This window comes from Natator depressus, chromosome 5, assembly GCF_965152275.1.
Source record: "Natator depressus isolate rNatDep1 chromosome 5, rNatDep2.hap1, whole genome shotgun sequence".
In the NCBI taxonomy this organism is placed as follows: Eukaryota; Metazoa; Chordata; order Testudines; family Cheloniidae; genus Natator; species Natator depressus.
In genome coordinates, this window is record NC_134238.1 from 102,761,845 (window position 1) to 102,788,787 (window position 26,943).

The 26,943-nt window shown below is 40.6% G+C and overlaps 1 protein-coding gene across 2 annotated transcripts in view; it reads left to right on the top strand.

Moving 5' to 3' along the window:
• The window catches only part of KDM4C (lysine demethylase 4C), a 453,801-nt gene extending 427,790 nt beyond the window's left edge, over nucleotides 1-26,011 (top strand). For both annotated transcript variants that reach the window (XM_074953333.1, XM_074953334.1), the window contains 3 exons: nucleotides 10,604-10,723; nucleotides 21,739-21,831; nucleotides 25,017-26,011. In XM_074953333.1, coding sequence (XP_074809434.1) covers nucleotides 10,604-10,723; nucleotides 21,739-21,831; nucleotides 25,017-25,193 — 390 coding nt within the window. In that variant the 3' untranslated portion in view covers nucleotides 25,194-26,011. The remainder of the gene's footprint in view (nucleotides 1-10,603; nucleotides 10,724-21,738; nucleotides 21,832-25,016) is intronic.
• Nucleotides 26,012-26,943: the final 932 nt, after the last annotated feature.

Consider the following 26,943-nt stretch of genomic DNA (forward strand, 5'->3'; position numbering starts at 1 on the left):
TGGCAGTGGAAGTCCAAGGGCAAAGGGTAAAATAGTTTGTACCTTGGGGAAGTTTTAACCTAAGCTGGTAAAAGTAAGCTTAGGAGGTTTTCATGCAGGTCCCCACATCTGTACCCTAGAGTTCAGAGTGGGGAAGGAACCTTGACATGGTGGCAGAGGTGGGATAAGATTTAGGTGCCTGTCTGTACGCATCCAGATTTTGAAAACTGGACCCAATGTTCTCCTGTTGTGTTTCTGTGTAGAACTCTTTATTATCTACTGCTCCACAGCAGCTGAGTGGGCTGTACATTGTGATGTTTCCCTTACTTCCTCACACATTTCAGTGGGGACTTGAACAACTTTGGCTAAGGATAAGTTAGTAGAGGTAGTACAGTGTTGCATGTATAGGTATATATAACTATCATAGTTGACAGGGCTGATTTGTAAAGCCTCTTTAGTACATGGTACAACATGTGGTAACGCAGAGATATGCAGCAGATAAGCTTGGGTTATGCCAAATATACAGACTGTATTCAAGGTGAGTCTGAGCTGTTGAAGTACACATCTAGATATTAGAGGTGAGTCTGAGCTGTTGAAGTACACATCTAGATATTAGAGGTGAGTCTGAGCTGTTGAAGTACACATCTAGATATTAACAAAAAGAAAAGGAGTACTTGTGGCACCTTAGAGACTAACAAATTTATTTGAGCATAAGCTTTCATGAAAGCTATAGCTCATGAAAGCTCATGCTCAAATAAATTTGTTAGTCTCTAAGGTGCCACAAGTACTCCTTTTCTTTTTGCGGATACAGACTAACACGGCTGCTACTCTGAAACCTGTCATCTAGATATTAACTTTCCCAAAGTTAGAGCCCATATCTGTTCAGTGCCTCTTCGTGATCTTTATTTGCATTCTATTTTAGCCAAGTTGTAAAAAGTCAGAAAATCTGTCAGAAGATTAAGTTCTGCATAGTCTAGTAAATCTGAAAAGGAATCTAACACCATAGATGATCATATCAATGCAGTTAACAACAAAAGAAAGAAAAACAAAAAGATTGAGAGGGACATCAGGGCCACCAGTTATCAACATCATTTTTCTAACTGGAGAGGTGGATCTGTCTCCCCTTTCACTCCAACCTCTGTGGTTATGCCTGTGCATTGCCACAATTAAAATCCCTTAATCCATAACAGTATAAACATTTCCAGAATCCTTTCACTTCACATGAAAGTGGAGATATTGCAAGGAGACCTCCTCCGGCAAGTAGTCTGAGCTAGGTTGAGTTAGGCAAGGTGTTGTCAAGTGAAATTCTTGTACTTTTTATTATCTTAAAATGATGCAGCTCAATAAAATAAATATTTACCTCAACAAAAACTGTGCATGAATCAAAATGCTAAATTAGATGGCTAAAATGTATTTAAATGGCTAAAATGAATTTAGTCAAATTAATTAGTACAAGTAATTTCCACTGTCAAGGTTAGGCCCAAAATTTGACCTATCTTTAAATGGTTAGGATCCAAGGGAAATGAATTTTATACAGACTCTAAATAGCTACTTTAAAACACTGCACCAGCAAATAACTCTCCTCCACCTCCATAGACACAGGACCTTCTCATGTTTTTATTCTACTGTTGTATCATAGACCCACATAGCTAACTAGCGTTAGAAGCGTGAGTTAACGACCTCTTTCCAGGACCATTGTTCATATCTATTATATTGGTGAAAAACAAGGATGTGAATAAGCCAGAAATGTACTGGCTTTTTTTTTTCCCCATGCAGGGTGAAGGGATAGCAGGGGCAGTGATGGGACATCAGTTTTTGCAAGGTGACAAATATATTTGACACAGGAAGAAATGTTTTTAAGAGTTTCAGTACCGCATAACACAAAACTATTTTTAAAAAAATGGGTCCCAGCACTACAGCCTTACACAGGTGAGTAGTCCAACTGACTGTTTAAAATGAGATTGGCATCAGTGGGTATACTCATGTGAGTAAAGGCTGCTAGCTTGGGCCATCTGTTAATATAATGGGGAACCTGATTTCTTACAGATGTCACTGTCTCTGTTAATACCATATTCTCAAATGGTGTGCATAATGGTGATGCATATGGTGAATAATGCGGAGTCATTCTTTATGTAAACTACAAAGAAGGTCTGTAATATGGCCCTTCTCTGTAGTGTACATAAAAACTGTTTAATAAATTACATAAAAACTGACCTGTAGTGAATATGGAAAGAAGATATTACCTATGCCCTCAAAAGATCAGAGAAAGGAGTCAGTTTAGATAGATAGATCCACTTGTGCCAGTTCATGAATACAAATTTAGAAATCTCAACTAAGTCTGGTCTTAGAACCTGTGTGACTTAGAGAGAGAGACAGACAACCAATGCTTATTCAGACCTTAGCAGCTTTACAGAGGCAACCTTTCGGAGTGATAAACATGAACAATATTTCCAGTGTGCTCTTTTCTGTGTATCAGAGACAGGCTTTTCTTCAGTATCTGAAGTACATTTCTTCTCTTTCTGTTTTTTCCTAATCTATTTTTGTGGCAATTGCAAAGAAAATTGCAATCTCCATTTACTGGTATAGACACCTGAATGTTATAGTGTTATAGTGCTCTGTTCAAGAAATACCGGGCGTTTTTGAAAAAAGGCACTCTCTCCTAGCAGTCAGTAACATTCCGGTGACTATGGAAGTCAGTCTGAGCCCTGAAAGCATGACCATCTGTATGTATCTTTTACAATGTAGCATTTCATCCTCCTCTTCCCTTCAAAGCCCCCTGTGTGAGAGCAGCTGGTAGAACTGGATTTAGCAATCTTCTGCAGAAACATCTTGATCTTATCAAGATGGAAACTGATTTCTTTCTTCTTGCTATAAGTAGTTCCACAGGGTGCACATGCAGCAGTATGAGTGGGAGCAAGGGCACAAACAGAATTTTCCTAAGGAGGGGGCCCAGAGCTGTCCCTACCCTGGTCTGCACCCACTTCCAAGCTCTCTCCCACTACACCCAGCTCCAAACACGCTCCCCTCATGCTGCCCACACTCATCTCCATGTTCTTCCCGCCTCATGGCCCCTCAGCCAGGTCCATGCTCTTCCCCACACACTCATCCCCGTGGCCTCCCCCCCACACACACCCGACACCGGCTCTCCTTCCTGCACCCAGCCCCACAGTCTCCCTGCCCCACATTCCGTTCTGAGCTCTAACTCAGAGAGGAGGCCAGGCTGAAGAGCACCATCCCCAGCAGGGGCCAGGCAGTTCTGGGAGGCCTAGACCCCATCTACATGCAGCTCCACTTACTCAGGAAGTGCCAAAAGCCCAGATCTAATCCTCTCACCCTCCTGGGGACTGGGAGGTTCCTGGAGCCCACTGCTCAGCCTCTCCCCAGGAGCTGGGGTGTCCCTGGGTGCTAAAGGACTGGAAAGGTGTGGGAGCTACATGGGGTCACATTGCTGGTCCAGTTTGGTCTGGCTGCCCCTCCAGTATGACAGAGGATTTCAGATCCAATTTTCAGATCCGTTCACGGGCAAGGCCCCACACCATTGCATGCTTAAGTGGGAAGTAAAATACAGCTGTTCAGACAAGATGTTCTAGTCCAACAAACCTGTGGCTGCTTACATACAGACAACAAGATTGCCAGGAGTGAGGCTCAAATCTGCGGCCATCACCAAAACCACTTTATTGTCACTTGAGTCAGCAACCCATGGGTGATATGACCACACGTACTGAGACAGTTTATAACAGTTGCATCAAAACAATTAACAAAATCCAGCTCTGCTGACGCAGTTAGAATAAATGATGGTTGGCATTTTCCCCATTTTGAATGGGAGGGTTTTCTAGTAGCATTTACAGGTCTTGCTGCAGTACATAAACTTGGGACAAGCATTGATCCATTTTCCCCTGAAAAATGCCATGTGAGCCTGCAGCTTCCCCCTGTTTACAAAAAAAAATTCTAATGGGCCATTGTCATTCCTACTATATTAAGTGTAAACAATGGTTCCATGGCCTCCCTGTCTTTGATTGACTAATGCATTTTTACACACCAATCACAGAAAGAGAAGCACATTTGAAAGAGTAGGAACTCATTTAATCCCAAGGATCAAGCCTCTTGAGTTTTAAACTGAACTTGAAAGTTGAAAGGCAGAAAATTACCCAGCCTAATGAAGGGCTTTTCCTGCTGGTAAATTCAGTGGGAATGTATCTGTGGTATTTGTTGCTAGTTAAGACTATTCACAGGCATTTCTTGGAAAGCTTTTTGCTTTTCATTTATTTAAGATGAAATGTACAATCTTAAAGCATTGATTTATTGATCTGTTACAGCTTTTAGATCCTTTGCATTGTATTCCCTTATCTACAACAGCTGACTTCCCTCCCTTGCTGAAAAAATGCTAAACACACATTTTCTTTTTTTAATAAAATACCTAACTTGGACTCTATCAGTGTTTTCCTTTGTTAGCTTTCTTTGGTATCCTTCAGGTACAATTTTCTTTAAATTAATCTTTTCTATTATTCTTAGCCATAAAATAATTTCTTCCTTACTCACAGGACAATATAGCACAATACAAACATTAAAGAGCACAGTATTTTTTCTTCCCCTTCCACTTTATCTTGCAGCTTCTTTTAGCCACTCCCTTCAAATATGAACCACATCTACAGAGGATGCTCTTGTGGGCACTGAACTTTAGTCCCATTGATTTTGATGACCAGATCACAGAATGTTCTTTTCAATATGACTTCACTGAAGATGTGGCAGAGGAATGTATTCATTTTTCAATCTGTGCTGCTTTGGGTGAAGCCCAGAAGTACCCAGTGGTTCTTATAGTTGTATCATTCCCAAAATAATTATTAATATATTCATTCCAAATTCTGTAATGATATTGCCAGGCAAAACAGTTAAAACGGAACTTGAAATGTCCAAAAAGCAGCTGTCTTTGGCATACTTTGAAAATGGTCTACATGCTAATCCTTCTGTTCAGGAGTCCTCTTCTCCATCTCATCTAAGATCGGAAGAGCTATACTTAGGTATTGCAAGCAGGAAAGCACATGTGTGTTTTCCTGCCGAGGGATGCTTTCCTGCATTAGGCCTAAAGGAGATGTGAGAATAATCTGTGCTTGGTGAAGGGTTTTCAGTTGTAGAATGAGCTCCTAGAGATGAACAGGCTTTTCCAAAGCCCAAGCAAATTTAGGCCATGCTGCAAGACCTTGCTCTTTGATAGAGCTATTGCAGCATCACTGAAATAAAAAATTTTAAAGTAATGATTTATATGTACCAAATAGAGTGTTCTGTGAGGCCTGATTCAATCAGTTGAAGCCTTTCATTGACTTTAATTGGTTTTGTATCAGGCCAATAAACAGAGCAAGAAGAACTAAAAACAGCATGTGAAGGAGATGAGATTGCACTACAATAATTTACAGATACTATATGTTCTGCATGTTCATCTCTTTGATGTAAATGGATTTACAATATGAAAATAGGGTTAATTCAACAAAAGACTGAATGCAAACAGGCAGGAAAGAGAACAGAGGTAAAGACAGTGACCAGACAGACTTCTTGAACCGAAGTATTGTTTCATTTCAACAGTAGGAACAAAGTACGTAACATAAGAGAAAAAGGATTTTGAAAACGCATGTTGGCCAATGAACCTTTGTTCTCTTTAGTACCTACATGCAGTCAAACTCTTCCTGAATTAACCCCATGTTTTCATATAGTAAACCCACTTACAACAACCAGACAAACACATAGAACATGTAGTATTCATGAATTCTTCACACTCCATGAAGTTCACTAGGATTTTGCCATGCAGATTTAATTTATCTGTATGGCACTTTGATACTAAGACTGAGGGGCACTATAGAAAATTTTAGAAAAGTCCCCTGACTTGCTGCCCAGTATATTGTCATGAAAAGTAGTCATTCTCGTCATAGAGTTAGGCTCACAAGTGTTTGAACAAGCAATTCTATTGTCAGTCACTGTATTGAGAGGCAAATATGATATTTCAGTAAATATATCTCTGATATTTATTGTTAAAGCAATACTTGCTATTTTCTCTTATTGGAAAAGCAGTTAATGAACCCAAAATTGAATGCTGCCTACAACAGGTTAGATTAACCTTAATACAGCCACACAAAAAAGCTTTAAAATTTTTACAGTTCTGTGATTTAAGATAATAAAGGAATTTTCATAACACCATAAACAGCTGGACTCTGATATTCCACAGCTGATTGGTGCTTTATGTACCAGCAGGTTAGATCCACTAATGTGGCATAAGATGAGCTGTGTTACAGTTTCATTTACTGCACAGACTATATGAAACTCTAGAGCAAATGTATGTGATTTACACTTCAAACCCAGAAATTACTGAGTCTGGAGATTATTTACATCTGGTACAGGGAGAGCTAAAAGGATCCCGTTTTTCTGGTGCCTTGCTGTTAATTATACATCTGACAGATTAGATGTTTCAAATTAACAGTATCCAATTCCGTCTGTCTAAGAAATGTGTGTAACCTTCCCCCAGAAGAAAATGTGGGAATCAATTTTTCAATAGTAAGATAATACAGTATGTTAATACAAGAGATGATATTAAAAACACACCAGTGATAGAATAGACAGAAGTAATGAACTCATGGTGAAATGGAATACAGGATATCTAGTACAGCGGTTCCCGGAAATTGTTCCATGGACCACTGAAATCCTCAAAAGGATTTGCTAGTGGTCTCTGGACAGCTGGCTGGTCATAGAGCTGGCTCTCCTTAGTTTTAGCTAGTAAATTGGACTAAAAGTAACTGAAATACATTAAATCCTTTCCTCTGTTACATTTCCGGATGAGCAGTTATGGTGTTTATCCCAGGAATGTTATGCAATCATAGGCTGCAAGCTTGTCTTTTGGAAGGTGGAGCGGGAGAGAAGCAATCAAGGCTAGTATTTGTAATTACATTGAGGTACTTTTTGGTTTGATACCACAAGTAGATCGTTTGTTTTTTAGAGAAGCTGATGATTTTGTATAGTAGTTTTAAAATTATGTCCAAGGCACACAGGCAGGCTTTGTTTTTCTTTTTATGTTATAATTCTAAATAAATAAAGGTAAAGGAGGGAAAATAAAAGCATGGTAGCTGGTGTTTTCAGCACCATCGTAAATGGGAGGTGAGAGTGTTTCTCACAGTTGTGAGAGTGTTTCTTTTATGATGTGGTTCATGCTATTAATGAGTTTAAGAATCCCTGAACTAGTCTGGTACACGTGAAGCCTCAATAACTCCACTGCTGGAACCCAGGCTGTGGACCTTCAGTTTGACCAAGAGCAGGGTAGTGTAACAAGGAAGGTTGCCTACTACCCTGTCAATACTGGAGGCCTGAAACTGGCTAGCGCAACCGGGAAAGTGGGTGGAGCCAGCTGGGAGGGACTGGGGTCAGAAAACACACACATTTCAGCATATCTCATCAGACTGCATGAGCCAGGCTCCTGTGCGACACTGAGCACGGTTTAAAGCTGTCACTCTGAGAGAGCCTCTAAGGGATGGCAGTGGCTGTACTGCCATCTGTCCTCCTGTGAGGATATCTCTGCCCACGGAAGCACAGCTACCTCAACAAGCTCAGTGGGATGCAGTTTGCACTTCCTTGGGCTCATGGGTTGAATCAGACTTGTGGACTACATCTGGGGATTAGGAGACATGGCTAGCAACAAAATAAGTTTATCGCTCATGGATGTAAATAACAGGTGATAAGTAGGGCTGTCAAGCAATTAAAAAAAATTAATTGCGTGATTAAACAGTAATAGAATACCATTTATTTAAATATTTTTGGATGTTTTCTACATTTTCAAATATATTGATTTCAATTACAACACAGAATACAAAGTTTATAGTGCTCACTTTATTTTTGATTACAAATATTTGCACTGTGAAAAACAAAAGAAATAGTATATTTCAATTCACCTAATACAAGTACTGTAGTGCAGTCTCTTTATCATGAAAGTTGAACTTACAAATGTAGAATTATGTGCAAAAAATAACTGCATTCAAAAATAAACAATGTAAAATTTTAGAACCTACAAGTCCACTCAGTCCTACTTCTGCCAATCGCTCAGACAAACAATTAGCAGGAGATAATGCTGCCCACCTCTTGTTTACAGTGTCACCTGAATGTGAGAACAGACGTTCGCATGGCTTTGTTGTAGCCGGAATTGCAAGATATTTATGTGCCAGATGCTCTAAAGATTCATATGTCCCTTCATGCTTCAACCACCATTCCAGAAGACATGCCAGCATGCTGATGACGGGTTCTGCTCAATAACAATCTAAAGCAGAGCGGGCCAATGCATGTTCATTTTCATCGTCTGAGTAGATGCCACCAGCAGATGGTTGATTTTCTTTTTTGGTGGTTCGGGTTCTGTAGTTTCCACATCAGAGTGTTGCTCTTTTAAGACATCTGAAAGCATTCTCCACACCTCGTCCCTCTCAGATTTTGGAAGACACTTCAGACTCTTAAACCTTGAGTTGAGTGCTGTATCTATCCTTAGAAATCTCACATTGGAACCTTCTTTGCATTTTATCAGATCTGCTGTGGAAAGTGTTCTTAAAATGAACATGTGCTGGATCATCAGTCAAGACTGCTGTAACATGAAATATATGGCAGAATGCAGGTAAAACAGAACAGGAGACATACAGTTCTCCCCCAAGGAGTTCAGTCACAAATTTAATTAACACATTATTTTTTTAATGAGTGTCATCAGCATGGAAGCATGTCCTCTGGAATGGTGGCCGAAGCATGAAGGGGCATATGAATGTTTAGCATATCTGGCACGTAAATATCTTGCAATGCCAGCTACAAAAGTGCCATGCGAACACCTGTTCTCACATTCAGGTCACATTGTAAAAAAGAAGCAGTCAACAATATCTCCCGTAAATGTAAGCAAACTTGTTTGTCTTAGCAATTGGCTGAACAAGAAGTAGGACTGAGTGGACTTGTAGGTTCTAAAGTTTTTACATTGTTTTGTTTTTGAGTCCAGTTATGTAACAAAAAAAATCTACATTTGTAAATTGCACTTTCACAATAAAGAGATTGCACTACAGTACTTGTATGAGGTGAATTGAAAAATACTATTTATTTTGTTTATCATTTTTACAGTGCAAATATTTGAAAAAAAATAATATAAAGTGAGGATTGTACACTTTGTATTCTGTGCTGTAATAAAAATCAATATATTTGAAAATGTAGAAAAACATCCACAAATATTTAATAAATGTCGATTGGTATTCCATGGTTTAACAGTGCGATTAATAACAATTAATTTTTTAATCACAGTTAATTTTTTTGAGTTAATAGCATGAGTTAACTGCAATTAATCAACAGCCCTAGTGATAAGATAACATTCAGGTAATAGTCAAATGAGTTATTATCCATGTAAACGCTATTGCAGTCTCCTTGCTCTCACTTCACTGTCGTCAGTCATTATGATTAGGCGCTAAGGTGCCTAGAGGCCCTTGGCTATGAGAGAAGCTAATTTTCATCTCTCAGTCTGATATGTTCTCAAGTGTAAATGCACAATGAAGGGTGAGCTGTGTTGTGAAATGATAATATTTTGAAAATATGTGGTGTGAATTTGTTGCTCTCAAAATGGCAAGCATTACTGCAGTAACTAGACTAACAACTAGGTGCTGGGCAAACTACAAACAATTGTCAATGTACCTCGATCCTATTTTGCAACAGCCCTGCTATTCCTGTTCTAGGTCCGTCATTAATGCCGAACAATTTGCTGACTGACAGGGAGCCAATACAGATTAGGGTGTTCCCACTACATTCACTTTCATTTGTCACTGGAGTCATAATTTGAACCTGTGGGCTGCTTTACGTGGGTGGATAGCTGGCTGAGTTGGCCCTGGAGGAAAAGTGCCTGCACAAGGTTTCCCCCTCAGCTAATACAGAGCTGACATAAAGACTCTTCTGTGGTCCGTCACACAATTCCGAGTGTAGAAATGTGGGTGAGGGTGTGAATGGTGTGCTCTGTTCTCTGGCTATATTGGCCTGGCAGAGCATCCCACACAGTGAGTGGTTCAAAGCCAGCATATGTTCTACCAGGAGCTAAGCCCAGAGTTCAGGTGATACAAAGGTGACAGTAAACCTTTAAATTCTTTTTGTGTATATATACCAGCTAAGCAAGGAATCTGCTGATGCTTTCGACATTTATAGTTTGATCATGTGTATATAGCAATCAGTAAACATCTAGCAGGAATGCACTGGTGTTAGCAAAGTATAAATTGCTTAAGTATATTAAAAAAACAACTTCCATAAACCTCTGGCAAATAAGCAGCTGCACTTTGTTAAACTTCATCTTCACTATGTGACAAAAATGAAGTTGGGGAAAAGTAGCACCATTGCTAATAACTATCTCTTTCATACACATTGCTTTGACATTGTGACATCAAACTGTTAGGAGTGTTTCTTTGGTCACTAGTTCCTTCTCACAAAGACAAACAATATGTTTTGTTGGCCCATTAGCAAGATTATAATGCTTGAAAAACGCATGATAATAACTCCCCTCTACTTATCAAGTTGTAAGAAGCATTTTATTGCTAATTTCAAAATTTAATTGCTTAATCACTGATTTGAGAAACATTCCCTTGTTTGTAAATAGAGCAGAGACTGCCGGAAGCTGGGTCCACCTGCAGAGGGAGAGGTGGTCCAAGTGAAGTGGCCTGATGGAAAACTGTATGGGGCAAAATATCTGGGAGCAAATGTAGCTCACATGTATCAGGTGAGTGCCCATATTTCTTATTATGTGCATATTAGGAACTTTCTTTCAAATGTCTTCATGTGTATTACAAACAACTCATTCCACACCAAAGTTGGACTGGCCATACCATAGTTTTAAAGTTCTGGAAGGTAGGGGTATGAGTTAAGTACTGACTCTTAAACAGTAATGCCTTTACCTTATCAAATAGAATTGTCCCAAATTGTTTACAATTGCTGAGCTGCTGTTGTAGCTAATTATTGCTATGTACAATCCTGTAACTTTACAATTCCAAAGGAAGAGAGTGTATAATTTTATAGGAACTCAGGGTTATTCGATGGACTACATCCTATAAAACAAGACTTCAGTATGATATTCTGTTGTTCTCTCCATGTTATTTGCTTTTATTAAGCATTGGTAGCCATTTAATTAATGATATAACTGGGCACCTGACTTTAATCAACTAGCGAAGTTTCACAAAAAGGGATGAGAGAAAGGACAATGAAAAACATAGTTTAAATAAACACATTTTCAGCTGTTCAATGTGGCAATCTTATATTAACTAACATGTACATTAAGGCATGTTATAAACTTCGGAGAGAGAGGAGAACTCAGTACTGTGGACAAAACTAAAGAGCCCAGTCCTGATTTCAGAGGCAGAATAATTGTTTGTTTTCAGAAGTGCATGCTCTGAGAAAAATCAGTCAGCAACGTTGAGTACCCAAGTGCATGGTAGAAACAACAATAAAACAACCACAATAACAACACGTAGGGAAGAATAAGAATATAACTTTTTGTTATTTAGATAGAGAGAGAGACATATTTGGTATTTATATACATTTGTGTGTGTGTGTATATAAATCTTTTTACTTATATAACTCTTTCCATCTGCCGATCTCAAATTGTTTTACAAAAGTGGGCAAGTACTATAATATCCATGGATAAATTAATGCACAGAGAGGGTAAGTGACTTGCTATGTCATGTTGCAAGTCTGTGGCAGATGTGGGAATCAAACTCGGGTCTCCAGATGTCTGGTCCCTTATGCTGAACCCTACACCTTACTGCCTCCCTTATATTTAATATCTGCCTTATGCTTTGAATATAAGTTCTATATAAAACTTTAAGGATTATTGTTTTATAGTACTGTTCATGTTCAAAGCTGTGACGGTTGGATCACAGAAACCCCCTTGGGACTGTCAACTGATGTGCTGAGACTACCTCTGAGCCCGTTTTCCCTGGCAGCTTGGGATTTCAGTGCCCTGCCTGGTTTGAGCCAGACATGCTTGCCTGCTACAAACACAGACCCAGGTCTGAACCACGTCCCCTAACAGCTGCAGGCTTAACTGAAAGCAGCTTAAGAGGTATTCCTATCTCCAACACGCAGATACCCAGCTCCCAATGGGGTCCAAACCCCAAATAAATCCGTTTTACCCTGTATAAAACATATACAAGATAAACTCATAAATTGTTCGCCCTCTACAACACTGATAGAGAGATATGCACAGCTGTTTGCCCCCCAAGTATTAATACATACTCTGGGTTAATTAATAAGTAAAAAGTGATTTTATTAAATACAAAAGGTAGGATTTAAGAGGTTCCAAGTGATAATAGACAGAACAAAGTAAATTACCAAACAAAATAAAATAAAATATGCAAGTCTATGCCTAATACAGTAAGAAAGTGATTACAGATGAAATCTCACCCTTAGAGATGTTCCAGTAAGCTTATTTTACAGACTAGCTTCCTTCTAGTCTGAGTCCAGCAATCACTCACACCCCTGTGGTTACCTGTCCTTGTTCCAGTTTCTTTCAGGTATCCTTTGGGGGTGAAGAGGCTATCTCTTGAGCCAGCTGAAGAGAAAATGGAGGGGTCTCCCAGGACTTAGACTTTCTCTTGCGGGTGGAGACTTCCTCCTCTCTCTCCTGCAGAATCCAGCTGCAAGCTGGAGTTCTGGAGTCACATGGGCAAGTCACATGTCCATGCATGACTCAGAACTTTACAGGTGGCAGCCATTGTTCACATGTTACCTTGAATGTCCCCAGGTAGACTTCTTATGTGGATTAGAGTCTTCCAAGGTTCCATTGTCCGTTAAGTGTTTCTTGTGGGGCACTTAACTTGCAAATTGCTTTCTTAAGAAGTTGACCAAATGCCTTATTAAGGCTACTTAAAATCAAACAAGTACACAGCCAATATTCATAACTTCATATACAAAAATGATACATGCATACAAATAGGATGAATATATTCAGTAGATCATAACCTTTACAGAGATATTCTACATGGCATGTGTAGCATAAAACATATTCCAGTTATGTCATGTATACATTCATAAGCATATTTCCATAAATCATTATGGGGTGCAGCGTCACAAAAGCATTTTACAAAAAAGCTATGCTCGTGACAACCCTGTGAGGTAGGTAAGGAGAGTCGTATTATCATCTTCTTTACAGGAGCAGAAAGAGTGAGAGGTTAAGTAACCTTTCCAAGACCACATAGTAAGTCAGTCAGAATTAGAGTCCGGGTGAAACCCTCAGCCCCACTTTGGACCTTTTATGTTGGGTAATAGGACAGGAGCAGCATAAAGGGGCTCTCAGTGCCCCATATCTAGCTGTGGGAGAAATTCCCTGGCACAGGAATTATGGAAACAGCCGAAAGGCGGCCTTTCAAGGACCCCTCGCAAGCCCTGGCACAGAGGACATACCAAGGTGAGGAGGGGTGTATCACAGCACATAGCACTGCAGAGATTCTGGGAAGTGCTGCAGCCCAGATTGCAGCCTGGGGATACTGCTGTAACATCCACCCCCCACCCCCCCCGGGGGCTGTCTAAATTAACCTAAGGGCTACAGAACCGCCCAGGATTGAGAGGGTGAAAAGGTGGTTTAAAGCCACCTTTGCCCCCCTTCTTCCTGTGTTGTGAGTTCTCAGTTGTGCCTTTTAGAGGCACAGTACAGAATCTCGCCCAAGGTCTTCTGTGCCAAGTCCTCTAACAATTAGACCAACCATTCTCTACGAAAGGAGAAACTAGAAAGGGGCGTGCGTGTGCTGGGACAAAGTTATATGGTCAGATAAAACTTCAACAAATCTATTTTATTCTGAATCAGGAATTCATGTATGAAAATTCTCTCACATTCATGTGGAATTTGCACAGGGAGCAATGAGAACTAGGCATGCAGTAACCATGACCATGTGCACAAATATCTGTGTCAGTATCGCATGGGATATATTCAGACCCAGTTATCCTGCGCGAATCCTTGTCATAATTGTGCATGCAAAATCAAGTTTGTATTTTTAAGTGCCACTCTGCAAATCTGCCATGTAAGTGTTTGGCATCTTGGTCAGTTTGTTTGTTTGTATGTTCCTTCATAGTAACCATTTGTAACTTTCCGTAGATGACTAAATTATCCATCCACCCAATTAAATTCTTTTTGGCAATTTCATTTACACAATTAATTTCTGTTATCCTCATACAAGAAAACCACATGGAGAGAACAACAGAATACACAGACTGATACAGTACAGGTGCAGTTTTTCATTTTTATCCCACTGTCTGAATGTACAATATATATCTTTGGTTTGTCCATAGGTAGTAGGGGCCCTTATTTTCTGTGATGAATATCTGCATTTACAAGGCATACAAAATAAAATATACCACACTTAACATAATGACTAGTTTGAAATTCGGCATCTGCAACCTGGTTAAAATTTGGATTTAGCAGTAGTCTGACATTCTGTGTAAATAATTACACCACTGAAAGACTTGGAGAAACCCTTATTAGTGTTAGCCCTTAGCAACATCAGGGTGCATTTATAGTGCACCATGCTAGAGTTTAAGAAAGAAACTCCAATTAATGTTTATGGCAGTTGAACGGCTAGAGCAGTGGCTCTCAACCTTTCCAGACTGCTGTACTCCTTTCAGGCGTCTGATTTGTCTTGCGCACCCCCTCTTTTCACCTCACTTAAAAACTATTTGCTTACAAAATCAGATATAAAAATACAAAAGTGTCGCAGCCACACTATTACTGAAAATTTGCTTTCCTTCTCATTTTTACAGTATCATTATTAAATAAATCAATTGGAATATAAATATTGTACTTAAGCTTCAGTGTATAGTATATAGAGCAGTATAAACAAGTAATTGTATGAAATTTTAGTTTGTACTGACTTTGCTAGTGCTTTTTATGTAGCCTGTTGTAAAACTAGGCAAATATTTAGCTGAGTTGATGTATCCTATGGAAGACCTCTGCATACCCACAGGGGTATGTGCACCCTTGGTTGAGAACCACTGGGCTAGATCCTCCAAACCTCAAACTGGACATACAGGGTTTAGATTTTCTTGTGTGGTATGGCTGCTCAGTGCCACACTACCAATGTAATCTGGTCCTAAAGCCCATTTAACAGAGCCAGGGAAGATCACCCCAACATCGGGGTGATTCTTTGGTGGGCTACAGTGAATGAAGACCATTCACCTCTCTCTTCTGTGCTACCATAGTGGCTTGGAAAGAGAGGCATTGCCAAAGCGAGCGGGGGCGGGGGTAGTGATAGCAATGCCCCAACACCATATTGATCATTGATCAGTATATTTTTGATTCCTTGTCACTATTTACAGCATGGGTTAAATTCAAGCAGGCTTCAGGCTGCTCTAACATGCCCGGAGACCAGTCCTGCACATGTTAGCAGTAGGATCAGGGAGTGTGAAGATGCACTCTAAGACATCTTTACACCCCATCCTCTAACCTGGGCTTTGTGCGGTACAGCAGCATACCAGGATGTGGCCCAGGTCCTTTATGATGGAGGTAAAATTACTTCTCTTAAGGATTTTAAAAGTTCCCAGCTCTGTATCTTGGCTGTTGTTACTGTATGTACTCTAGGACAGTCGCTGAAAGCTTTTCAACTGTGCACAATTAATCTGACAGATTCCGTTTGTTTGAATGTTTTGATTTGACCTACAGGACAACATTTTAATTTGAACCAGCAAACCTTATATTTTTGTATGTGCATTGTGCTACTTGGGGCTCCTTGTCAAGGTTCTTTTAGAAGTATACGTATTTCAGTGTATATTTTCACATATTTTATGCCTAATCCTGGAACCCTTACTCCTACATATAGCTGTTACTCAGGGAGTTCCACTGAAGTCATAGGAGCTTGCAGGATTGGACCCTTTGTAAGTTTTCTGAAAACTCGTTTTAAATTAAAGTTTCTGAAGGAACTCAAAGTACAATTGTAGATAGTAGCAGACATTCATCTCTTATAGGTGAAGGATTCCAGGGATGGATGGTGGTGTGGGGGAAAAAAAAGGGGGGGGAAGCATCTCAAAAAGCATAAATGGTTCGAAGGCTGAGTATTTTAGCATTCCCTGCACCTAGCTACATTTCCTTTCTCATTTTCTGCTAAAGGGGTTCGTGTTGGATTAAATCTAAACCTATGCATGATAAAGCTTTTCATCTTCTGAACAGAGCACTTTAAAGAAATTCCATCAGATTCAATATAATTCTGTTAACTGGCATTTCCCTCAGTGTCACTCATACCTCCTGTCTTTTGACGTGGTCTTCCACAACCTTGAAACATAGCATGGTGAAATTAATTTTTACCACTTGGGAAATTAGAAGCAAATGTAAACAACATAATGACATCTTAATGTGCGATAAAGTGATGTTGTATATGTCGGTATTGTTTAGCATTCCTAATCAAATACATTTGGACTTTATATACAAATGTCAGTGTTGGTAGTGCAGTCCTTCTGCATGTTCATGTAAAGCTGTGTCTATGCTTGTGACCGTGCATGGTTAGATGTACATTGTTATACATTGATGTGTCATGGCTCCCTTATTGTCCCCATCTGAAGCCCTGAAGCATGTTTTGGAAGGACAGAGTAGTCTGAGACAGCTGGCATGCCTGAGGGGTGTGGGCATGTTCATGCCTTCATGGTGGCATGGCCCTGTACCCGTTCTACAGTGCAATGTAGATAGGGGGAAAGAGCATGCACCAGATCATGGGTAACAATAGTCCTCCAAGGCCATTCTCCCAATGCATTGATCCTTTTGCTGTCTGACCCTTACCAAAATGTATAAAGGTAATAGCAACCTGTGCTGATCATTTAAGATCAGTTCTCCCGTGAACTGGATTGATCAGCACTGGGGATCACAGATCATGTTCCAAGAGCTGCATCCTGGTCTCTGAAGCACGCCCGCTTGCTGATTAATATGTGGTCAGACCATGCCATCCTCCACAACTTCACCCATACTGGCAGGAACATATACCTCTACTGGGAGATTTTACGGAGGCTGGAGGAGGCAGAATTCACTGTACCCCATTCCTGTGCTGGGAGCACATGGAGCACCTCAAGTTCCTGTACCAGAGTGTGAAGGACTCCAATGTTCGCTGTAGGAGAGGAACATCACACATGCCCGTACCATGATGAGCTGGAGTGGGTGCTCTCCAAGGCTGCGAGTACTGAGCCTGAAGTGACTCATGATTCTATCATCAATCCCACTGGCCTCATCGTATGATGGGACACCAACGAGGGGCAGGGTGAGGAGGCAGCAGGGACCTCAGAGGAAGTCCTGGAGGAAGCCCTGGGAAGCCCTGGAGAAAGAGGAGCACAGTAGTCAACACCTCTACCTGATGGACCTGGTTGAGGAGGTTCCTAAGCCATTGCAGGAACTGGAATCCAAGGCTGGTAAGTTACAGTACACCTCCACGTTCCCTGTAAATAGCCCCTCTTGCGCTAGTAATACACGCCTGATGCTGACCCCCACACCTCGTCCCCACTCCACCCCTACATGGTCCCCAAGCAAAACACAGCTGTAAATCAGTTATTTAATTGAAATCCTATGAACTACTATAAAGCATTTAATGGAAGCTATAGCAAATTATCAATAAGCAGTCACTGTGCCCCTGTGTCTGTGCACTTCTCAGCCAGGACTCTGAATAGCAATAGGCTGGGCTGTGTAGACCAGAGGGAAAGGAAGGGAGGGAGGAAGGGCATAAGTTATGAAGGGACCCAGGTTGGGAAAGAACAGTTTTATGACATTTATGTTTGCTCAAAGACCCAAACTGCCCTCCCTCTGTGAAAGGGAGACAGTGGAAGGGGTTTGGGTGTGGATGGTGTCTGGGGTGTGGGCTTATGTCCGGGAAGAGAATGGGTAAATCAGAGCGGTCCATTCTCCCTGTGACCATTGCAAATGTTTATTACCATTCCCTGTCCCTGGTGAATGGTATCTCTCCATGCTGACCCTCTCTGCAGAAGCTGGGAGAAGTGGGGTAGATGAAGCATCCCCTCCAGCAGTTCCACAAACACAATGCTGTGTCCCTTAGTGACAGGAAGAATATACATTTATAGTGCTATTCTCTGTTTTCCAGTCCCTTTTAGTGTTGTTCGCTGGACACAGGCCAGACTTTCTGGCAACGCATAGGGAATTAGGGGCTGGATGGATATTTTCTGTGGGTCTCTCTTCCTTTTCTATGGGAACTCCATCTGCTAGCTGAGAATACAGTAAATTTCCTTCTAATTGCCTCCAAGTTTTGTAAGCATAATTCCACAAATTTTTGGGGTAGCAGATATTCACGCCGGTTCTTCAGGTCTTATGGCAGGGCAAATGTGCTTGGTCCACCTCTCTACTCAGCAATGAAGGGGGTCATCATCAACATTGCTCTGGCATAGGTGGCTGGGTGTTTCCACAGGTCTGGAAAGCCACTTCTCTTCTCCATTCTGGCACCTTCAATACTGCCATGTTCTCCAAATGATGGCCAGCCTTTAAAGAAGATATAGGTAACTAGTAATGTAAATCCTGAAAGGACTCAAACCACACTGCAACTGGCCCCTTGATGCCCTACAGTGCAACATTTTCATAGCAGTAGTTCAGGGTATCTTGCTGTTTTTACCCTCATCTCCTTCCTTTTGGGAGGCAAAAGTAGTCAGAAGGAAGGAGGCTATAACAGTAGCATTTCTGGGATGCTAAAATGTATCAATATTGTGGCTTTTGGAAGCACAGTTACCTTGGGTGGGGTGGGATTTCTTAGGTTCCTGCAAAGGAGAAATGAAATATAATGCTCGCCTTGTCTTTGACTTGTCAGGACATTCCTGATGCTGGCAGGGAACCCGTTCCACCAGGAGGGAAGAAAGAGCACCTCAGAGATAGCAGAGGCAAATGGAGAAGGACCATGCTCGCTGGCATTGACAGGAGAAGTCAGGAGCAGTACAGTTCCTTAGGGTGAGGGAGGATCGGGCTTTTAGGCAGGAGGAGGCACTCATGAACCGGTTCATGGAGTGGGAGCATGCCTGTAGGGAATGGGACCATTCACTCATGCAGTCCCTGGTACTGCTGGTGGCGGAATACTTTTGGGGCCTGTCTGCCATTGGACTGCTGCTTTCCTCCAGAACAAGGCAGCACGGTGTCCTCCTGCTGCTTCTCCTCCTCCTCTAGCTGTTGTCCAGGCTGCTCCAGCACTACCCCTGCCAGGGAGGAGCATGCTGGACACCTGACATAACATACTCTGTTAGCACCCAAAACTCTGCACAGGGGAACCCCCGCAAAGCCTGCTTGTGGGGAAAAATAAGCCCCATCTAGTCCCTATAGCCCAGTCTTTGTTTATCCCCCAAGCTCCATGCAGGATACCTCTCCATTTGTCCACTGCGCAATATTCCTCAGTCTTTCCCCCTCTTCTCGGGGAGGGGAAGGACAAGAAGACGTGTCTACAAACACTAATGTTTTCCCACTTTCAGGGAATTGTACAATTTTTATTTTTGTTAATTTGTCTCTATTTTTGTTTTTATTTTATTTTTGTTAATTTGTTTTAGTCTTTTGTTTGATGTACGTTTGTAAATAAAAGTTACCATTCACTTCACTTGTGTGTGCAGCTTGCTTTATGAGTATGATCAGTGCGATATTTTCCACATGTTAGGAATGGGTCAGCAGGATTCACAACACATGACTGTGATTTCTGTAAATGCATGGGGCCAAAGAAATGCAATGAATTCTGTCCCTCCCACGTCACCTTCAACCCCTAGCCATGAATTTCCTAGTTTTAAAAAAACAACAAGGTTCATTACAGTGAACTAAACTGTGAAGTAACTGTTGTTGTCCAAAGCATCAGAATGAAAAACAGAAAAGAAGTTAACTGAACCGTCTTTATGGCGTTGTTAATGACTTAATTGACAATACAGACAAAGGAAACAAAAGTAAATTAACAGTAGAGATATCTGACAGTGAACTGTGCTTTTGCAACGCCTCTTCTCTCAACCTCACCAAATAGTCACCGCTTGCAGCACAGAAGTACTCATGCATAGCACCTGATTAGTGCTGTGAGTAAGGATGTCAGAAAACTCTGTGAAGAAGGCATATGTGAAGCCCATCCCAAAACCTTACAGAACTGTTTTTAAATTAGTTTAACAATGCTTAATTACTCCCCATAAAGCAGCGTGAAACAGAGTTGTCAACACGCAACACCAGCGTTGCTCAATGATGGCATTATAGTGCCGATACATTCTCCACAGCACAAAACCACAGCCAAAGGTGTTAAACTGGAGTGCACTCACCCAGTTGTCAGCTTTCAGTTACTACATTACCATCAGCTGTAGGGGATTGAAACTCACTGAAGTATGTCGCTGGACAATCATATAGCATCTATTGAGCTTTTTCAACAGCACCATGACATCAAAATAGTGTCCCGTGGCACTTTCCCAGGTCACTTTCTGGCTCCACGCTGCTCCACAATGTATGAGCTGTACAATCCTGACCTCCTGAGCACCCTGGCGTCATGGACCTTTCCCCGTGTGTCCAATGTTAGTCTCATGAACTGACTTTGGTTGTCCACTGAGTCTTGGAGAAGAAGTGAATAGTAAACTTTTTGGTTCACATATTCACTCACCCCTTTCAGTGGGCAAAGTATTGGGATGTGCGTTCTGTCAACATTCCCTGCACCATTCAGAAACCCCATCTTCTGATATCCTACTATAATTTAAGGGACTTTGGATATGGCAACCACACCTGAGTAGATTCCAGTATTGGTAGTGTGGCAAACCTGTACAACCCCCACTCTGACAGTTGACTTCCCAACCTGGGTTGTAACTGACCAATAGTTATCAGATGTTGCCACCTTCTAAAGGGCAATAATCACCTGCTTCTGTACTGCTATGGGTTTCTGAGAACAAGTGATCTGGTGCTGGAAGATTGGTGCAAGCTGCTTGCACAACTCCATGAAGGTCTGCTTCCGTAATCTGAATTCTGCAGCCACTGGTCATCATTCCAGCTTTCCAAGATGAGGTGGTTCCACCACACTATGCTGGTTCTCCGGGACCAGAAGTGGCAGTCTACCTATGGCCATACCATGGCAATCCCAGCACTCAACACATCTTTTCCTTGCAACCCCAGTGGATTTTCATTTGCCCTCTTGGTCAGCCATTTTCAGTGTCTCAAATTTTTCTGGACCCATTCCATCCAGTACTGGACAATATGAACATTTGTCCACGGAGCAGAACTACATCATCATGGACTTGCTCCATTTCTTCAATGCAGTTAGGCAGAAGGGAGACATAATTGAGAACTGCCATCACCAAATGCGGCTTACAGTACCAGCAACACGCAACAAGGCAGTTCTCAGAGGGTCTCCTTGGACACACAGGACTCTGTGATACTGCCACTGAAAAGGCAGCGCTATCATCACGTCCTGAAAAGGGCAGTGTAGGCGTGGGGTATATATGCACATCATACACTCACAGCTCAGCACACTGTATCTGGACACTCAGCAGGACTATTAGGTACAGGTACTAGCAATGCACAGACAGGTACCCAGGAAACGCACAAGTGTAGACGTTACCTAATTGGTGATTATTTTCTGAAGTATGGCTATAACTCTTAACTGTTCATGGTGTTTCTTGGTGGTGGTTCTTTATTTTCTTTCCTAAAAATAAATAACAATAGATAACTATTTAACTCAAATGTTTGATATCTCTGTAGATAATCTGTCTATTGTTGGAGAGTGCCCGAGGATTGCAAACAATGAGTTTATATTTTTCTAAAATTCCCATGTGTCAAATTAGGTTGAGTTTGAAGATGGTTCTCAGATAGCAATGAAGAGGGAAGAGATCTACACATTAGATGAAGAGCTGCCTAAACGAGTGAAAGCCCGTTTCGTAAGTATTTACAAATACAAAAGTTCTAATATTAATTTACTCTAAAGGACTTTAAACCAAGCTGTGACTTTATTCTGAATTAGCCCTTTATACTACACAAGGATTTTTGTGAAGAGTCAGTGCTAGTGTGGCTATCCAAATTCATCCAAGTAGCAAAAGTGTGCACTGGCCAGTGAGACTGGTCTACTGTTCTGTCAATACAGCCAAATACTGTAATCAAACACACATCTTGACTGCTGACAGGGACATCTTGGTAGAACATCTGTCAGAGCGTGAAGTATTAAGTAAGAACATCTCGTGTTGACAGATGAACTGTTCTTTTCATACCCTTATCAAATATATGCAATATTTACGTATATTTTCCAAGTTCTCAAAGTTTATAATTCTAAAAGCAAAAAGTTTAACAAAAAACAACAAAGAACGTGATCCAAATCCCATGAAAGTCAATGGCAAGACTCCCATTGACCACAGCGGATTTTTAATTGGACTCCAAGCTCTCAAATACTTCCCCAGCTCCTGCATAAATTCCAGCTGGTATGCAACAATCAGTTATTCCAACACAGTACTGTATGTAAAATCCACACAGCCCCATAAGGAACAGAACTCCTTTAAGATTAAGAAATTCTGCGTTCCAACATACAAGTATTGGAAGAGAGAGGAGGTTTGTATGACCTAAGTTTGGCACGAATTCTAAATGTTGTACAGTCCTATATCAGTTACTCAGAGGGTCAGATACTCAGGCTGAGAGACACCATGTTCTTCCTCTCATTTGCATATAACACACGCTGCTCTGTTTCTCAGCAGTCCACTCAAAATCATACACTGCTAGCTAACTGTTTAGTCATTTTTAACATGTAAAACGGAAGCATACGGACTAAAAAAATCTTACAATGTTTAAATTCAAAAGCTAATGAATAAAATATCCATATTGTATTTAAAGATAATCTGAACATATCTGTCAACGAGAACGGCAGCACCGTGTGTTTCTTATTGCTATAAAGATGTGTACTTGCACATACTGTCCCTACTCTCACATGTATTGTATGAGATTAACCATATGGAAACGAGGTGATTCCCAGGGGATGAGGGATGGGGGGGGTCACCTGTGGAATGTCTATTTAAGTGAGTTTGGAGCAATCAGACAGAGCACTCTGGGATGTAGCTGAGGGAGGGTTTCTTGCAGCTGGAAGATGGAGGCAGGCCAGGATTCTTTGGAGAAGCAAATCCTGACCTTATATTCACCTCGACTACTTCCTCAGCATGCCCACCTGACATGAGCTGCTTCTCCATGTTGCCAGTTCCCAGCTGCAGCCTTAAGCATGCGCATAACACGTATTGGAAGGTGCAGTTGGAGTAAGAAGTGACATGGAGGTGGGACTGGAAGCTGGGGAGAGGCAGAGAAGGATGAGGTTGTCTCTTTGCTAAGAAGCGCTTTTCCAGGAAGGTGGCTTATCTCACTCAGGAGAGCAAGAGCTGAGCAAGAAAGGCAATAAGAATGGGGAGGAGCAGAGCTCCTTCTGGCAGGGACGTTCAGAAGTCAAATATTCTAGACTTCCACACCTCAGGAACAGTTTACTTCAGAGGAGTACACTCGTCCTTCAGTGTCCTAAGGGTTAAGATAGATGGTTCTTGGAAAAAAATAACAAACAAGCCACCTGGGTGAGTACAGTTGGTTGTTTTTCATTTTTTTCAGAAAAGGCCCCATTACCTCTTGTTGTTTTATAGAGTATATGCAACGAGTTTAGAATTAAGTAGACGTACTGTAAATCTGTTTTATTGTTGCACTTGACTAAGAACAACAATATAGATGTGGCTGGTTTTTGCTATTCTTTTAAAATAGTGGCATTTTTATAGATCAATATTTTACTTTTGCACGTGACACCATTCACTTTTTAGTGGAATTAAGTATTATTTTAAAACACGTAATTAAACTATTAAATAAAACAAAATGATTGCTATTGACGAGAAGTGCAGTTTTCCCCCCCAGTGGAAAGCCTGATGCTGTTTCCCTGTTATTAACTTGGACTTCACAAACATACAGCCCAGTACTCGAGCTGCTGAGTGCATCTTCGATGTACAAGTCAATAGAACTCAGTCAGAACTCATTCAGAACTCATCTGAATACCCTCAAGTCAGAGGGTACTCAGCTCCTTGCAGGACTAGCCCCATGGTTTATAATGCTGGCTCCACCCTTTCTTTTAAACAGCTCGGGATATATGGTATCTCTTCATCTTGAAAGGGTTTGATCCCATGCCATTGACGTTCATGGGAATTTTGCTACTGACCTCAGCAGTGGGAGTGGGCTGGGCCCTAAAATTCCTGTCGTTTGTCACTTTCATTATTTTTTCAATAGCTTGTCATTTGCTGTTTCAGTTTTTGCCCTGTTGTTTTGGTTTTTTTTTTACATTTTCCAGCACCAGCTGAACTCATGACTCCCTCTCCACACAAGCCATGCAATTGTACAGGGCATTTTTTTAATAGTCTGCATCATACAATCCCTTATATTTAAAACTAGACTGGATAAAATGCTAGATAATATATATTACTGTTGGGAATAAACCTGCACGGGCAGACGGATGAACTGAATCCAATATGATCTTTCCCATCTCTCATTTCTGTGATCTTTAGACACAGTGACAGGTTTCAGAGTACCAGCGGTGTTAGTCTGTATCCGCAAAAAGAAAAGGAGTACTTGTGGCACCTTAGAGACTAACCAATGTATTTGAGCATAAGCTTTCGTGAGCTACAGCTCACTTCATCGGATGCATGCAGTGGAAGTGAGCTGTAGCTCACGAAAGCTTATGCTCAAATACATTGGTTAGTCTCTAAGGTGCTACAAGTACTCCTTTTCTTTTGACACAATGAAATCCAACAGCTAGAGTCAGTCAAATGAATTTTAAGAAACCCCACAAATAGGTGCAACTAAACACTGTGACGTATTTATTAAAAAAATAAATTCAACATTTATTTAACATGAATAGATTTTTCCAAGAAACGCTATCGTAAAACTGCATGTTCTGAAGCACTGATGGCTTCATAATGATGTAATTCTCTGGGTTAGTCTCTGAAATAGTCTTCGGTTTGTCTAAACCAAAGGTACCTGTGCTTTCATGTGCCTGCCCTGGAGAGAGTCGGAATGTGATATCCACTGTGAAACCGAAGGGGTAATTAATGTCTGTTTTTAGTCGACAGCCTCCGACATGAGGTTTGAAGACACATTTTATGGAGCAGATATTATCCAGGGAGAAAAGAAGAGACAGAGAGTATTGAGTTCCCGGTTTAAGAATGAATACGTGGATGACCCTGGGTACCGTACCTTTTTGAAAAGCTCATTCCAGAAGAAATGCCAGAAGGGACTATAAAGGAAGCAGCAAAGGAATAAACCCACACACACTACAGGGAAGTAAACAGATTAAATTTTGGTGGAAAACATACAGAATTCACCGGTGCTTGGTTTGAAGATTGTATCCCTTCATTACATTAAATCACTTTTGGCTAAAATAAATACTCTGAGTTTTTCAGTGAATTTACCAGTAAACATTTAAAACAATCCCCTACAATTATCCATGTCAATTTCAAATTGCTCCAGATTTGATTTTTCTTGTTAATATATTAAAGGCTGTGTATTAATTTTGCATCACGGAGTGGAGGAAACTGAGATTAAGAGACACTGCAAAATGATATGCCAAAGAAAACTTGGAATACAGTCCCACTTCCATTTAAGTCGGTGGTAAAACTCCCATTGACTTCTGTGAGAAAAGCATCAGCTCCTAGGAACATCTTAATATATGGCATCCAATAAAGATGAGAAAAATTCTCACCACAATATCTGCCCCATCACACTGGAAAACCATAAAGTTTTAATAACAAGATAGGATTACAATGGCTTGTATATTTTCCACAGCCAGGGAAGGACATTCAATTTTTTGTTTTAAAAATAGGAGTTTTTATAAAACATTTTAAAAACGAATGCAAGCGTGTACAGTATTAAGACCTATAAATGCTGTACTTGCATACTTTGTACAGTGCTTTTTACCTTTTTATATCACTACTGCTGTCAGTAGGGTTTGATGAAGACTCAGTGTGACTTAGATATTTTTTGGCTTCTAAGGAAGAAATCTTCAGAATAGCAAGGGGAGTTTGTATATTTAAAGAGGGAGATTTTGGCAATTATTTTTAAAACATGTTTTTCATAATACTTATTAAAATAGCTGTTTGTAAAATAAAAATTATTTCATTATGTGTTTGTAAAATTAGAGTTTAAATATATATGCTTAACAAGATAGTTTTGAACTAATATAATATGGTCTTCCTTTTTAAATAATAGTTGGCAATGTAATAGTGTTTAAAAATAAATAAATGCCCTTTTGCTTACTAATGTTTGTGTCTGCTGATGTGATTACCCATCTATATAGCTGTGGGAATGAAACAAATCAGTGGGAATACACATGTAAATTCATGAACAGAGCAGACTATAGCTACACAAAGCTCAGTACTGATGTAATAATTGATTTAACACTGTATCATGGTCTCATATCTTTTTATTTTCCCCTCTGTCTTGTGATGCTGATCTTATCGGAGGTTGTAGAGACAGGCTGGAAATGCATTCGGGTTTTCTGCTATTTGCCAGAAACACTGGCGTGTGTAAAGCCAAAAGGAAGCATTATCAAAATGACATCATCTGTTCTGTGTAAGTTGCCCATTAGCAGGATTTCTGACTGGCTGCCGCAGGAAGAAAACTCTCAGAACCCAATTTAATCTTGAGTGCTGCTGTTTTTCATTGTGCTACTTACAAATGTTCTTATAACTGGGTACATGGGCCTGGAAAAACACTTTTTGTGACAAACCTGTTCCTTGCTATTGAGAAGCACATATCTTAGTTTCACTTTGCAAGGTTATTCTTAGTTATATGACTGGACAGCTACATCTTTTCACTTACTGCATGACACCTCCATTGGAATTTTAATTTCTTTGTGTTACATTGACTGCTTTTTTTATACCATGAAATCACTAAAAATCCCTTTAGTCTCTAAGAAATTGCTTAGCTGTGACAATCATAATGTATTTCTAATTGAGAATGCTTTCTCTTGAGGTTGGAGGGTTTAGTGAGTG